The sequence below is a fragment of the Choloepus didactylus genome, chromosome 5, assembly GCF_015220235.1.
Source record: "Choloepus didactylus isolate mChoDid1 chromosome 5, mChoDid1.pri, whole genome shotgun sequence".
Lineage (NCBI taxonomy): Eukaryota > Metazoa > Chordata > Mammalia > Pilosa > Megalonychidae > Choloepus > Choloepus didactylus.
This window is the reverse complement of record NC_051311.1, coordinates 103,836,965-103,853,493: the sequence shown is the minus strand read 5'-3', so window position 1 is coordinate 103,853,493 and position 16,529 is coordinate 103,836,965. Positions and strand designations below refer to the sequence as shown.

The window sequence follows — 16,529 nt, the reverse complement described above, 5'->3', positions numbered from 1 at the left end:
ATTTGATTGTTTACATAAAAATTCCAAGAATTTCTACAAATTAGTTTATAGAATCTCTACAAAGAACAAATTACAATAAGATTGATGGATAACTGATCACAATTCAAAATAAATGCCATTCTTATAAGCCAGCAACAACAATTAGAAAATTTATAGTATTTTCTTAATTCTAAGATGCTCATATTTTTCACAATTCATCATCTCTAAAACGCAGATGAATCCTACAATCAGTATCATTTTATAATTTCTCTGGGTCTGGATTGACACAAAGTTCTTCCAGGGAGGATTTGCATTTGCATCTGCCATTCACATTCAATGAGACCACCATACACTAAATTCTCTAACTAGGTGTTTTTTGGACCACACTGGCAATGTCAATTCATACTGCACACCTGCAAGTACTGCCTTATGGTTCAGATTCTTAGAAAAGATTGTTTTTTCCTTCTTTTACTTGGTGTCAAGGTTGAGACATGCAAGTTCCTTTGCTATCCCTCTCTGTCTGGTATGTGTGTTGTTTATTACTCCAAAGCTGTAGCCCTTTGAGTCCCAGCTATATTTGGAGTCTCCTGTTAAGCCTCTTTCTTAATTGTTCACAAAATAACATTACTCCTTACAATTAATTGCACCCTACATTTGAGGAATATGATAATATTTTAAAGGTGTGATTATTATTAGCAATAAAAACTATAATGATATATAGAATGTTACGTGGGAAGGAGGGAAAGGACATTATGGGGTCAAGGCAGTAAATTGCCAGTAGGATTAATAGATTGAGTAGGTCAGTGGAGAATTTTTAGAGGTGGGGAAGTAAAGGAAATAAGCTGGAAACATGTAATGGGATGATTAGATAGTGATAAGCATGCAGTTGAGATTGTGGAGGGTTTGCCATTTATGGTTTAGAATATGATCCTAAGCCAGTGAAAGGCTAAAAATAGTAGTGGGAAAAAAAACATCATCAGACAGTAGGAGTTCAAGGAATTGCAAGGCCAAGTTATTGGAAGGATCATTTCTGTGAATATTCAAGTCACCAAGAATTAAGAATTCCATCAGAACACCAACAGGGTTTTATTAAGAACTTTGCCAATATGAAGATAAAATATGCATTGAAGAGGAACAGGTCAAGCACATCTAAGATAAAAGAGGTTAAGGTGAAGGAGGGTGGAGAAAAGATAGGCTTGCTGTACCATCAGCAATAATTATTATAAAGCTAGGGTAATTAAAATAGTGTGGTACAATTTTGTGAATACACTAAAAGCAATTGAAATGTATACCTTAAATGGTTGAATTGTAGGGTGTGTGAATTACATCTCAATACAGCTGTTAAAAAATACACAGTGTGGTGGAGACACAGAGATGGACAAATAGACAAATAGAATGGAAAGCCTAAAGGCAATCCTCTTGCACATGGAAACTTGATTTATGACAACTTGATTTATGTTAGTGAGTGAAGGATGAATTGCTAGGTAAAAATGCTGGGATAATTGGTTTCCCTGTGGAAAAATAAATATATAAACCTTAGCTCACACCATTCATAAAATATACACCAAATGTATTAATGATTTAAGTATAAGAAACAAAATTTTAAAACTTCTAGAAGAAAACACAGATTACTTCTCGGATAGCAGAGTGGAGGTGGATTTCTTAAATAAGACCATAGAAAAAAACATTGATATATTTGATTACATTAGATATTTTCAGTATGGTGAGATATTCTAAGCAAATATAAGGCATAGACTGAAAGAATACATTTTAAATGTATATAATTACAGAATATTGTTATTCAGAATAGATGAAGAATTCTTACAAATGAATAAGAAAAGACAAACACCCCAAGAGAAAAATGGACAAAGGATATAAAGGAGCAAATCACCAAAGAGGAAACCTGAATTGCACATAAGCATAATGCTCAAGCTGATGAGTAATCAGGAAAAGACAACTGAAACCACAATGAGATACCATTTCACACCCACTGAACTGTCAAAACCAATAAAGGGTCATGGGTACACTCATATACTGCCAGTGAATCTGTAAATGGATGGAAACCACTTAGATGCTCACTTTGGTGATGCCTGGTAAAGTTGAAGTCTGCACACTTTACAACCCAGAAATCCCACTTTGAGATATCCACCTTGAAACTATCATACACATTTCACAAGAATACCTGTACAAGGATGTGCAGTGCAGTGTTCTGAATAATAGTGAGAGAGTGGAAATAACCTAATTGTCCTTCAAAGGGAAATGGATAAGTAAAATGGGCTTATTTATACAATTGAATACCATGGATTAGTTAACATATATAACGAGATACCTATTTTTCATCATGATTGAATCTTAAAAGCACAATATTGAGTCACAAATGCTAGCTGCCAAGGGATATTTCCAGTATAATACTATCCATAAAAATTTTTAAATCATACCAAAAATGGAATATATTATTGATAGATACATTCAAATGTATTAAGAATCTGAAACCTCCGTGGAAAGATTCTTACCATGTAACTACCTCTGGGGAGGAAGTGGGAGAAGAGGTAGTGGTAAAGGAGGCAAAATGTCAAGTGTCTTTAATTTCACTGCTGCATGCCTATGTGTATATAATGTTTCCCCCTCTTTTCCTGAATATTAAAACATTTCATAACTTAAAAATAGAAACAGTAAAATGAATTTGTTTGCTTCTACATAACTGTAACAAAAAGGAAACCTGTATCTTTCCTTATGTTCTAAGTTTATCAATTCCTCTCTGGGATACTTTATCAAATTATAGACTGGACAACATTCAGGACTTAGATAAATGTGATCAGTTTAGTTCAATAAAATTTAAAGGAAATTGAGATTTTTTTTAAATGGGAGTGCTTTAATTAATTAGGTACAGAAAGAATTTTCCTAAAAAAGATAGTGATCAACTTTTCATTAACTTTAAAAAATAGAATAAGAGCAAATGGGCTTATACAGCTATACTCAGAGATTCATTTCATGTAGAATCATTTCTTCAGAAGATATTAGTTACTGGAGTATTTCTCTGAAAGGACATTATCCCCTGGAGAATTGAAATAAGTTCTGGAGATCAAGAGTAGATGCAATCTGAATGCCTAAGGTTCTTTCCATCTTGGCTGTTTCTTGAAAATTTACTCATTCAACAAATTTATCCAGCACCTATTACATACTGAGCACTGTGCTAGGCTCTGAGTTTTCATTAGCGAATAGCAATCTACCCTTATGTAATCCTCAGTCAAAAGAGTTAGATGGACAAAAAAGGAAGGGAGGGAAAGAGGATAGTAGGAAGAAAGATAGGAAAGAAATCATTGAAGAAATGAACTAAATTATACACTTACATATATATTTTTACATGTGCTCTGAAAGAATCAAAGTGTGTGGTGATGAGGATGGGGAGGGCAAATTTACTTTAAATGTGATGTCAGGTCCTCTTTGAGGAGGTTTCATTTAGGCTGAGCCATGAGGAATGAGAAAATGCCTGCCATGGTGGCTGTAGGGATGGGATGGGTGGGGAGGAGTCTTCCAGATTTCTTGAATGACAACGACTTTGGTATGTTCCAGAAATATCGCAAGCTTGTGTGATTTGGGCTCAGTTGAGTGGGGAGAGATTGGGGTGAAGAGAGTCTGTTGAGGTGGGCAGGGTCAGAATGTAGACCATGGTGAGGAGTTAGGATTTTATTCCAAGGGCACAGGAAGCTGCAGTAGTTGTGATATCTTTACTCTGTGGTGTGGTGAGTGGTTGAGTCAAGTGTGGAAGCAGGGAAAACAGTGAGAAGGCTGTTGTAGTCCACCCCAGAGGGATTATGGTGGCCTGATCTAGAGTGAAGTCTGGGGAACAGTGACAAATACTTCGACTGGAGACAATTTACAAGTAGAATTGATAGGACTATTCTCAGACCAAACATAATCCCTGCCCCCCTTGTTAAAACAAAAAACAAAAAACAAAACAAAACAAAAAAACAGCTCTTCTACCTTCCCTCTTCTTGATTTTTACATAGGCAAGTAATCAAGGTTTTAGTCTGGATTTCTCTTCATATTAGCAGGTACAGGAGGTACCTGGCTTTTTGGGAATGGAAATTTCACCTGCATTTTAAATAAATATAATTCAATAGAATTATAGAATAGTTTTGTTCTTCTTAATCTAAAAATGATATTTTTTCTCGTGTGTATGTCACAAATACATTTTTACCTATTAGCATTGATTTCTATTTGCTTAACCAAAATTTCTCCTTGTTCTCATAAGTGTCTATTCATATCACTGATAAATACATTTCATAATATTTAAGAACAACAATTTTTTGTAAAGAACAATGTTTTTATCTTTTAACTTTAATTACCATTTTCATCCTTAAGCTTTTAATGAGTATCTGGTTTTATGTAAAAGAGTATTGTTTATGTTTCCTCCCTCCTTATCCTCTTCTTACATTCATTTATCTTTTCTGATATCTAAATGATTTCTTCCCTATTGCTGCTGCTTCCTGTGCAAATGTTTCCTCTGGCTGCATGGGACAACATCCTATCAGTGAAATGATTGCTACATTAGTCTTGGTAAGCAAGAACTGAAGGGATAACAGGAAGTGAGTCATAAAGTGCTAAAGTTCCTTACATGTAATCATGATGTCTAGTAATACCTTTAATCTCAGATCAATTACTTATAAAGTAGGAGATATATAACAATCATTGAAATGCACTTCACAAAAAAATTTTTTTTTGCTTAAAGGTTATAGCAGGCAAGTTGGAGATTTACATTTTTGGGAAAGAAACTAAAAATGTATTGATATTTTATCACTATAAAGTTCTGTTTATAGTCAAGGTTATTATGATTATTATGAAAATGTCATTTGGCATGCTTTTGTAACTGTTTTAAAGTAGCTTGTTTTACGAAAAAGTCAAGAATTCAAGAAAGAATGCCTGCTTATATCTGGATATGACTTGAACTCTGCTGTAATTTTAACTAATGGAACAAATCCTTCAAAGAATTAATAAATGCAGTTAATATTTAAATGGTCTTGTATTTTATGGGTCTGAGACCTCAAAATATGAATTCTTTATGGAAGTAGTTCTTCAATTTCAGCAGTTACTTATGAGTTCCTTCTTTTAGCAAGGTGGATGTTCTAGGTTCTACAAGAAATAGGGATTAAGAGAATAAAGAAAGATTTGAAGCTAATTTATAATCCGTTTTATTTCCCTAATCATTTTATTTTTTCCGTATTTGCAAAGATCTTTTTCTTTAAATCTGGGCCCATTAGCTTATCTCACACCTCTTTTTTAGCAGAATAGCCTGCTGTGATCCTTTCAAATGCAGTTCAAGTTACAGACACCATCTCCTTTAGCTTTAACTCCAGAAGTTAACCACACTCCAATGGCTCAAAAAAGTGCTTGAATTATTTGGAAAAAAGCTTTAAGTCATTAGAACTGGATAAAGGAAATCTGTCTGTGAACTTCAACATTGTTTTTGTTTGTTTGCTTGCTTGCTTGTTTTTGCCTTCTTTTATGTAATTCATTGTATTTGCCCCAGGAAGTATTAATGGGTATTCTCCAAATTTGGCTAATATAGGACAGAGCTTTTTGTTGTGAACAGTTTACATGCTGAGATTTTGATTCCCTCTGTCCTTGAAGCTGACAGGAAAGCCTGGGATGGCCTAAGCCCTTTTCTCCAACAGTAAGCGGTTATGACATGAAAATGTTGGGAAGAATTGACAGAGGGAATGATATATAGGCAATATGTAGAAAGGCTAATTAAGGGTACACTCATGAATGAGGCTGAATTAAATTTTTTTCAGCTGAGTAATTTTTGTAGGTCAGTGATTTTAAAAAGTCTATGGAAGTAAAATAAATTAAACACTCAGTTTATTTACATGTAAAAAGTATATCAAATTTGAGGCTCTTGAAATGCTCTCACAGGGTATCTTCTAATTTGGTCTTTATAGCAGTCTCAGAGGGAGACAGGACAAGGAGCAACTGTCTGCAAAGCTTCCTTAAGGCATAGAGTTAAATGACTCATGTTTAGCACATTCTGGCACTGTATCTCCATTTTATTAATTATCTAGAGAGACATGCAGAGTTTGAACGGAAGATGCAAATATTTTCATCGCTTTTGTCTTGTGTATGAAAAAAGACAATTCTAGAAGTTTGCAAAATATTGCTTCACTTATTTCATTATTGCTAAAGCCAGGGAAGAAGCAGGCATTTAGAAGATCCCCCCTCCCACCTCCCCCCGACACACAGATTTCTATGAGCCTCAGTTTCCTCTTCTACAAAAGGGGTCAATATAAGGACAAAAGGAGAAAATACATTTAAAACATTTACCACAGTTTGGGCATGTTCTAAGAACTCATAACCATCATGCTTGCCTGGCATGTCCTTGTATGTACTTTGACACATTTTCATGAGATTTCTGAGTATATTTGAGGACTTCTCTTTCTTCTCCCAGGTACAACAGAAATTTAGAAGAAGCTAAAAGAATTGGAATAAAGAAAGCTATTACAGCCAATATCTCTATTGGTGCTGCTTTCCTGTTGATCTATGCATCATATGCTCTGGCATTCTGGTATGGGACCTCTCTGGTACTCTCAAATGAATATTCTATTGGACAAGTACTCACTGTAAGTGATGCTGTATTAAGGAGTGAATCATTATTGAAAATGCTAATGAAATTGAGTGGGGTTGGCTTGACTTTAGAAGGACCTATTTTGAACAACTATTGAATAACCTAAAGAAACAAGCAGTATTATATTAGAAAGTGGAAAGGAAATTAGTTGCACTCAACTACCAGTTTTGTTGTCTGTTTTGCAGATCCCTTATAGAAATTCTTCTGTAGCCTAAATAATGTTGTTACAAATCTCTACAGCACAAACTCATTTGTTGAGATTGTCTCTTTGTGCCAGACTCTATGCTAAGCAATTCACTTTTATTTTATGATTTACTATTGACAACAACAAAGGGCAAAATATACAGTTTAAATTCTCTTCAAATCTTTTGAATGACAATGAATCCACCTCCAAAATATATGAAAGCATTAATTGGTACTCTTCTTAAAAGAATATTTTATTTGGAGGCTTGCCCATTTCATGCCATCCTCTTTTATTTAAAGACAATGAAATAATTCACAAAGCTTAATTTGTATCTTGATCTAATAAAGTACATACTGTTAGGAGAGTCACTCAATTTATTTTTCATAGGCCAAGCACAAGTGTATTTAGTTAATGACAGATATTTTGTTTAGCACCTTAAAACAGTTCCCTCTTTCAGGAATTAGATTTATAATATAGATGTAATAATTGCCTCTGTTTTTTTACACTGTTGTCTCATCCAAAACTTGTGAGGCTGTTCAGTTAGGAATGGCTTGGGGCAAAAAGTTTTCATTAGGATAATCGCACTGTTGGTGAGTCTGGGTTCTAATAAGAGATGTAATCTATGATGTAGATAATCAGTTTTAATTCTATTATTCACTAGACCCAAATCTGCCTCTCAAACTAGAGGCATCCAGAATAGTGAATAAGAGGACAGGATTTGGTATCAAACTTAGTTCAAATCCCAACTGGGCCACTGATGAGTTATATGATATTTTGGACACAACCTCAGTTACCTTTTCTGCCAAACAGAAACAATGAGAATAGTGTGCCCTAACTTTTAGTGTTATTGGAAGAACTGGGATAATGAATATAGAATCACCTAGCAAAGTTCCTTCTATGTAAATTATTAGGTAATATAATTCCCATGTGATTTAAAAAGAGATGAATAATGACATTAGTTCTCTGTAACCCAGAAGAGAAACAATGCCAAGTATTAACCAACAAGAGAATGATTTGGGCCAAATGAAAAAAAAGAAAAACCTGGTTATCAGACACAAAGAGTATACAGTCTTGTGGGCAAAAAAAAGACTAACTTAATAAAGATTAATGCCTTAGGTGTGTGTGCTTTATAATCTGCAAAATATTTTCACATACACTGTCTAAGATATAACAACACTGAAATTGCTAGGTATTGTGAACAAGTTGACTCTTGCCCACTTTTGCAAGTGAAGAAACCGAGGCCTTGAGATTCTAGGAGAATTACCTAAAGACACAGAGCCAGCTAGTGCCAATCCAGGATTGGGGCCTGGCTCTTCTGACTCTCCTTTTAATGTTTTTTCCCTTTACCCTGCTGATGGTATAAACCAAAACTCTTAGCCATTGAAGTAATATAAAAATAGTCTATTAAAATATGCTGGTGCTATAGAGTTTATGTCATTGTTTCATTGAGCCAAGTAAGACTGACTCTGCCTTTGAATTGAAAAAAAATTTAACACCTGGTATTCATTTGTTGCCTTGCCATTTAAAAATTTAAATAGCTATGTTAGAAGAAGAAAAAGGAAGTACAAAAGAAATTGTACTAAAGACTATTTAAATAACTTGATGTTTTTCCTTTCCATTCCTCAGGTCTTCTTTTCTGTATTAATTGGAGCTTTTAGTGTTGGACAGGCATCTCCAAGTATTGAAGCTTTTGCAAATGCAAGAGGAGCAGCTTATGAAATCTTCAAGATAATTGATAACGTAAGTCTAGGCTGACCATTTGTCCATTTACCCAAGTTTTTCCAGTTGAACAATCAATTTCTTTATAATTTTCTCCAGATCTCCCTAAAATGTCACAAAAAGTAGGTATTCTAATCTAGTAATCTTCTTAATTTTGGTTTATTTAGAAGCCAAGCATTGATAGCTATTCGAAGAATGGGCACAAACCAGATAATATTAAAGGAAATTTGGAATTCAAAAATGTTCACTTCGATTATCCTTCTCGAAAAGATGTTAAGGTACAGAGATAAATGATTAATTAGCAATTAAACATTGTATTGGATAAAGAGTTTCTGATATGTTCCTTTAGGAATTGTAAATGTGTGTGTGTGTGTTGTGTATTTAAACCTAGTGTTGAATTAAATTGTTAGTTTATAGACCCCCGTGTCTGTGAATTGCATTAAAGTTTGTTTATTTCTTTATTTGTCCTGGTAGATCTTGAAGGGCCTCAACCTGAAGGTTCAGAGTGGGCAGACGGTGGCCCTGGTTGGGAGCAGTGGCTGTGGGAAAAGCACGACAGTCCAGCTGATACAGAGGCTCTATGACCCCACGGAGGGCACGGTGAGATGGCTCACGCTGAGCTAGACGCTGCAGCAATCAGCAGTTACCATTGCAGATCATTCTGACATTATAGATTTCAAGTATAAAGGTATGAAAATCACACTTGCTTCTTTATTTCAGGTCAGTATCGATGGACAGGACATTAGAACCATAAATGTAAGGTATCTGCGGGAAATTATCGGCGTGGTGAGTCAGGAGCCTGTGTTATTTGCCACTACAATAGCTGAAAACATTCGCTATGGCCGTGAAAATGTCACCATGGATGAGATTGAGAAAGCCGTCAAGGAAGCCAATGCGTATGACTTTATCATGAAATTGCCGCATGTAAGTCATTTTTGGTCTTTATCATGCTAGCAGTTCAACGAATAGAAGGCTGGCCCAATACATAGGAAGTTAGGAAACTACTATAAATTGGAGGAGCTCCTAAGAAGCAAAGTCAAAATTACTTCAGGTTTTAAGGCTCTAGCAGCATCAACTAATAGTAGACATATTTTTAAAAATTGGGATTGTTATTTTGCTGTGTTTTAAGGAAATGCACCATTTTGCCTGTTAGACTTGGGTTGTTTATGGGATTACTTCCCAACTTAAAATGTGAGCCAAGAAAGCTTGTTCTTTTGCTAAATCATTTTGTGTATTCTATGTTGTAGAAATTTGACACCCTGGTTGGAGAGAGAGGGGCCCAGCTGAGTGGTGGACAGAAACAGAGAATCGCCATTGCAAGAGCCCTGGTTCGCAACCCCAAGATCCTCCTGCTGGACGAGGCCACATCCGCCTTGGACACTGAGAGTGAAGCGGTGGTTCAGGTGGCTCTGGATAAGGTCTGTGACCCTAAATTCAAACAGGCTTGATTTGTAAGCATAAGAATATCCCACTGTTAATTCCTTGTAATATGTGTCTTAGAAAAGGACATTTCCAATAATATCTAAGTGATTCCTTTAGCTAACGAAATGAAAGCATCAGCCCTCTTTGAGTCTTTTCTCTTTGTTCATTTGTTTAATTTCTGTTTATTTCTCTGGTTCTTTTTAAGTGGAAATGAATAAATTTTCATTTAAAGGTACTTGTAAATATTTTAAAGTAAACAATAAGAAATATAGACTCAAATGAAAATGGGTCTTCACTGTGATCTTGAAAATATAGCTGTAGAGATAGCCCTGTTATTTAAGTTTTTTGAGTTTGTAATATTGTCAGCAAGAGAAAAATACAATCTGAGGGTTCACATTTAATTTCCAAGACATTAAATGCTACTTGAGGACTCTGCAAGAAATGAGAAACCTCTTCTCTCCCGGGCAGGGACAGAGAGCCTGTGATGTTGGAACCCTACCTAAGCCACAAATGTCCTTGATGAGCAACATAGTTCAACTTTTCTGCAGTTTTGAGCCCATATTACTCATTCACCAAATAGGATTTGAGTGTATATTCTATGCCAGGCACTGTGTGCTTGGGCCATGGCATGTAATAACCAGGCTAGTTCAGTGAGAATGTGGAACATGAAGACCTTTCAAACAAAGGTATTCTGAGTTGAGGTATCACAGTAGGATTCAAAAACAAACCCATATCTGTTTCAACTTCCATCCCTCTCCAATAACAAAACAATACAGTATGTTCCTTTGAACATCCTGTCAACCTGCAAATAGATTACTGAGGGCAGAAAAAAGTAGTTTATTAAATATTCTGTGAACCAAAATGGAGGCAGAAGGGTTATGCCTTCCTTTTTTCTCTTCATTTTGCTTATTTGTAATTTCACATCTGTATTTTCTTAGTGCTTGTCTACCTATATTTTCTTATTGTTCTATAGAGGAACTATGTATTAAATTATAAATAAAAACAATTTTTAAAGGTTGCATTTAAAAATACATCTTCTCTAGAATGTAATTTTTGTTGGGAATTCCACATGTCCCCCTTTTCTCTAAAACACCTATAGAACTGATCCATTGTTTTGTCTACTTTCTAGTTGCTACCACCTATTTTTTCTCAATTGTATTTTTTTCTTAAGGTTTTCCACTTTCATCTTTCATACTGATTTTGAGACAAACCTTTTGTTTGTTTGTTTTGAGAATTTTATTACTTGTTACTGCAAAGAAATATAGAATAACAAAAACCCTAAGCATTAGGAAAGTTACAAAGGTAAAAGAAATCTCAGAGCAGTTCTGGTTATGGTTGGCTCTGTTTCACATGAAAATATAAATGAGATTGGGCATTTAAAAACACTTACATAGCTCTTCACCTTTTCCATAACACTTCCACTTAGGAATAAGTATTATTTATTGAGAAGTCACTATGTATAAATCATAGTGTTAAGTGCTTTATGTGCATTATTTTATTTAGTCATCACAACTACCCTACAAAGTGAGTACTATTATTGTCCTCATCGTACATGTGAAGAAATTGATCTTCACATGGGTTAAGAGAATTCTATAAAATCCTGGAGTCAGAAATGACAAACTTAAGATTTTTGAGCCCCGGTCAGTGTGACACTGAAGTGTGGGACTTTGCTGTGTCACATTTATTGTCTGTCTTGAGCATCCAAACGGTCCTGAGTGGTGGGACCTCACGATTCCAGCCAGGACAGACTGCAGGCTGGCATGCACCAGGACAACCCATTGACCCGTATCTGCTCTGGCTGGCCCTGGGCTTTGGGTTTTTTTTAGTTTGTATAAGCCCCTGAGTATTATTGCAAACTTCGGCTGATAGTGAAATATTTATAGGATTATATAACATTAATTAGTGACTATCTTATTTGTCTTCTTATATTTATTATAATAAAACATTATGTTAAATGATTATTGACTGTTATGTTTGAGTCAGAGGCTACCTTACATAATATAGCACAATGACCAAAGCACTGTCAGTCAGTAAATAGAAGTTGAGTGAATAACTGTTTGCATGTAATTGCCAATTTTTTCAAAACCCGAATTCCTCTCCCGTTAGGCCAGAAGAGGCAGGACCACAATCGTGATAGCTCATCGGTTGTCTACAGTTCGTAATGCTGATGTCATTGCTGGTTTTGAGAATGGGGTCATTGCGGAAAAAGGAAATCATTATGAACTCATGAAAGAGAAAGGCATTTATTTCAATCTTGTCAGAATGCAGGTATAATTTAACTTTAGCATGTTCCTAAAGTATCTGAGGTATAAGCTGATTTTGCTGTGTTTAATACAATAAGTGTTACTTGAATTGATTATCTTGAAAAGAGGGAAAAATACTTGGGAGATACAGGAGCAGACCAGTGTTCTATATTTTCTTCTCTTGACTGGAGGAAAAATAACAAAAGATAATTAGAGAAAATTAAAGAAAAGTTTAAAAAGGTTTAAATGTGGGCTATCCAATACAGTAGCCACTAGCCAGGTAGATATTGAGCACTTGAATTGTATGTCTGCATTAAAATGTTATCAATGGAAAATACCTCCAGATTCCAAAAACCTAGTATGAAAAAATAATGTAAAATATCTCAGTTTAATTTTTATATTGATTACATGTTAAAATGATAATAATTAGAATATACTGGGTTAAGTAAAAGATTTAATTAAAATTGATTTTACCTCTTTTCACATTTTTTAATGTGGCTACTAGAAAACTTAAAATGACAAATGTGGCTCTCATTTATGTCTTGCACCACATTTATGTAGACAGTGCTGGTCCAAAGCAAATATCATTAATCCAATACCCACTAAAAGGAGATGACTAGATACGAGTCGTAGAATGGGCGCCATGTTATTTCAGAATATTTAATGAGATAGCCTTCTTCTAATGTTAAATTTTTCAAATATATCACACACAACAAAAGCAGTTTAAACTTCATCCTTTCTTACAATTATTTAAACTATCATTTTCCTCTTTATATCTGATATTAATTGATTAATCTTCATTGGTTAACTGAGTCTAACCAGCTTATATATATTTTGTGTTTATTTTAGACAGGAGGAAATGAAATTGAATTAGAAAGTGAAGTTGGTGAATCCAAAGGTGAAAATGTTGCCTTGGAAATGTCTCCAAAAGATTCAGGATCCAGTCTAATAAGAAGAAGATCAACTTACAAGAGTACTGGTGCATCACAAGCCCAACACAGAAAGCTTAGTACAAAAGACACCCTGGTATGGAAGAAGATGCAGAATATTTTTATGCCTGTACCTTCCCAGCGTGGCCCTCCCTGGCTTGGTGGGCTGAGCTTGGGAAAAGGCTGAGGACAAAGAGCCATCATCCTGACCCACTGAGTTCTCCACACAACAAAATCTCAACATTTCATTATCAGTTTAGAATATTAGAATGAGAATTTACAGGACAAGAATTTTAGAATTTATAATGCAAGGAGACTTTACATATAAAAATTTCTATTCTGTTTATCCCTACTTGAAAATACTCTTGCCATGTTCCAAATGCCAGGTAAGAGTGAAATGTTCGTGGAAATAACTTTTATTTCTTAAGAAATAAAAGAGTAATGTAACAGAATCCATCAGCACTATTATTTGAAGCTAAATAGCCATTAATTTATAAGGATATAGGAATAGGTTAAATTCATTAAAAAAATTGTGCATCTAGAAAACTGTTTACAACATAAAATCAGTTAATTATCAATTTTTTAAACTGGCCTGTTGTCATATTTTCTGTTTTCCAGGATGAAAATGTACCCCCCGTTTCCTTTTGGAGGATTTTGAAGCTGAATATAACCGAATGGCCTTATTTTGTGGTTGGTGTATTTTGTGCCATTATAAATGGAGGTCTGCAACCAGCATTTTCAGTAATATTTTCAAGGATTATTGGGGTAAGAGTTTATGTCCATTTTTCTTTTTCTTTAATTTAGTTGTGAGTCCTGGGTGAAGAATGAACTGTTTGTATTTGTGACTATATACTTAAGTCACAAAAAACATGTATCTTCCATATGAAACTTTGAAGATGTAAGAATTTCTATTTCTGGTTTGTGATAGGAAAGCTAATTTTATGGACCTTCCTTTTTCCTGGCAGTAGATTTCCATCTGGAGTCTTGGGACCAGTTCCCTGAAATAGTCAATGAAACCGATTAGATGACTTTCCCATACTTGCCGTCACTGGGCTCTGAGAAAACCTCTCGAACTGTCATATCACTGGTGTGAAAAGAGAGTTCTCCGCAGGTTTGCCAGGTCCTGCTGGAGAGAGAGCTATTCTCTAACACATACACTGGTCCGGATTTGAGCAGGCCTAGCACGCAACCTCTGTAAGATGTCCAGCACAGTTGTTAAGAAGGTGTTCCTTTTTGTTTTAATCCTAACAACTGAGGGTGACATATGTCCATTGTATCTGATTTCCATAATAGCATTTCCAGCAATAAAACTCAGAAGCTGGGCAAGAATGCTCTCTGTTTTGTAACAACTGTTCAAACATCAAGCTGGGGGACACTGTTGATGTGCTGTAAACACTGTGCAGAAAGAGATTGAAGCATAGACCCAATACTAACTTTTTATTTTATATTAAAAAAAAGATATAAATATTCAAGTCTATTCATGCCTGGCTAACTTATACCAAGTGATATTCATATGTTTAATATACTCATTCAAAAATATTTTTTTCAGTGTCTTCTCTGTGCCAGGTACTCGTCCCAGATACTAAAAAAACTGAAAGGAGAAAAAGTGCCTGATTTTATGGAGTGAATGTTCTAAGACAGGGGTCAGTAAACTTTTTCTAGGTCAGATGGTAAATATTTCAGGCTTTGCAGGCCAGGTGGTCTCTGTTGCAAACACTCAATTCTGCCATTGTAGCACAAAAGCACCTAATAACAGTACATAGACAAATGAGCATGGCTGTGTTCCATTAAAACTTAATGTAAACACTTGGTCCATGGTCCATGGTTTGCAGATCCCTGTTCTAACATATGTATTGAAGGCAGGGAGGTTAACAGTGGCATCATCAGAAAAAATTGAAGTGGATCAGTTAATAATAATAGTTTGGACTGCATGGAACAAAAACTCAGGTTATGGTGGCTTAAACAATTACGGATTTTATATAACAATAGGTCTAAAGGTAGGTGATCCAGGACTGTCACACTAGCTCCTAGATATTGGCTAGGAAATCGGCATTTTCCATCTCTGAGGGTATGTAACATAGAATTTAAGAGTGTGGGTTCTGGGTCAGATTGCCTGGGTTTATATTTGGCTGTTTTACCTTAAGCAAGTTAATTAACCTCTCTGTGCTTCAGATTATCTCTGTGTAAAATTGTCAAAATAACATAATAAACCTCAGGAGATGACTATAGGATAAAATGAACTTATTAAGAATAATGCTTGGCCCAGAGTAGAGCTCATTGATTGCTAGCTATTATTTTTTATTGGAATGATTAATCAAGAATAATTGATTTAATCTCTTCTAAAATCCTTTTTCTTTTTCCAAAGGATAACATTGTCTGGGTTGGGTATGATTGTAGTTCTGTGACTAGACTGATTTTGGCACACTATGAAGGGAAATGTGTGTTTTCTTTCCCTGTGGGGCGGGTATTCCCTATGTCCCTGTGTTCCTCAAGCCCAAGGCCTCATATTAGCACCTCTACCCACCTGTTCCGGTTTGCTAATACTGCCATTATGCAAAATACCAGAAATGGATTGGCTTTTATAAAGGGGGTTTATTTGGTTACAAGTTTATAGTCCAAAGGCCATGAAAATGTCCAATGTCCAAATTAAGGCATCAGCACAAGTATACCTTCAAGCGAAGGAAGGCCAATGGCATCTGGAAAACCTCTGTTAGCTGGGAAAGCATGTGGCTGGCCTCAGCGATCCTGGTTTGTGTTCTAGCTCCTCTCTCAGCTTCTGTGCATTGCATTTTGTCCCCAATTAGCTTCTCAGGAGCAAACTCTGCACTAGCATCTCCCAAGTTTCAGCAAAAGTCTGCTTTTAGCAGCCGTCTCCAGAATGTCTCAGCTGCTCTCCAAAATGTCACTCTCAGCTGCTCTGAGGTCCTTCTGTTTGTGACACTTTACTAGGACCCCAGTGATTAAATCAAGATCCATCTTGAATGGGTGGAGTCCATAATTCCATGGAAATAATTAATAAAATGGTTCACTCCCGGTTGATTGAGTCACATCTCCATGGAAACACTCAATTGAAGGATTCCAACCTAATCAACACTAATACCTAATACATCTGCCCCCACAAGATTGCATTAAAGAACATGGTGTTTTGGGGGGACATAATACCTCCAAATCAGCACACCACCTCTGGAAAAATCTCCATTTATGGTGCCAGGTCAGCTGCTATGGTTACCTACTGGCTCTCTAACTGGCCACACTACAGATAGGCCTGCACAAGGAGCCTCCTTTCTTTCTGAAATGCCTGAGCTGAGTGAATGACCACCTCTCTCTGGTTCTCCAAAATCACATCGGTAGATTTTCTTCAGCCACCTTGGAACAATTTAAGGTATCCAAATTGGAATACAATGAATTGCCATACAGAGGAAGAGGGGTAT

At 35.6% G+C, this 16,529-nt stretch overlaps 1 protein-coding gene and 1 long non-coding RNA gene across 3 annotated transcripts in view; one reads left to right on the top strand and one right to left on the bottom strand.

Moving 5' to 3' along the window:
* ABCB1 (ATP binding cassette subfamily B member 1) overlaps window positions 1-16,529 on the top strand; it is a 242,492-nt gene that overhangs the window by 192,828 nt on the left and 33,135 nt on the right. For both annotated transcript variants that reach the window (XM_037836575.1, XM_037836574.1), the window contains exons 9-17: window positions 6,425-6,596; window positions 8,412-8,525; window positions 8,672-8,782; window positions 8,979-9,104; window positions 9,225-9,428; window positions 9,752-9,922; window positions 12,033-12,194; window positions 13,019-13,195; window positions 13,717-13,863. In XM_037836575.1, the coding sequence (XP_037692503.1) occupies window positions 6,425-6,596; window positions 8,412-8,525; window positions 8,672-8,782; window positions 8,979-9,104; window positions 9,225-9,428; window positions 9,752-9,922; window positions 12,033-12,194; window positions 13,019-13,195; window positions 13,717-13,863 (1,384 nt within the window). The remainder of the gene's footprint in view (window positions 1-6,424; window positions 6,597-8,411; window positions 8,526-8,671; window positions 8,783-8,978; window positions 9,105-9,224; window positions 9,429-9,751; window positions 9,923-12,032; window positions 12,195-13,018; window positions 13,196-13,716; window positions 13,864-16,529) is intronic.
* Window positions 1-16,529, bottom strand: part of LOC119534340 — a 96,478-nt gene that overhangs the window by 47,218 nt on the left and 32,731 nt on the right. The window lies entirely within an intron of this gene.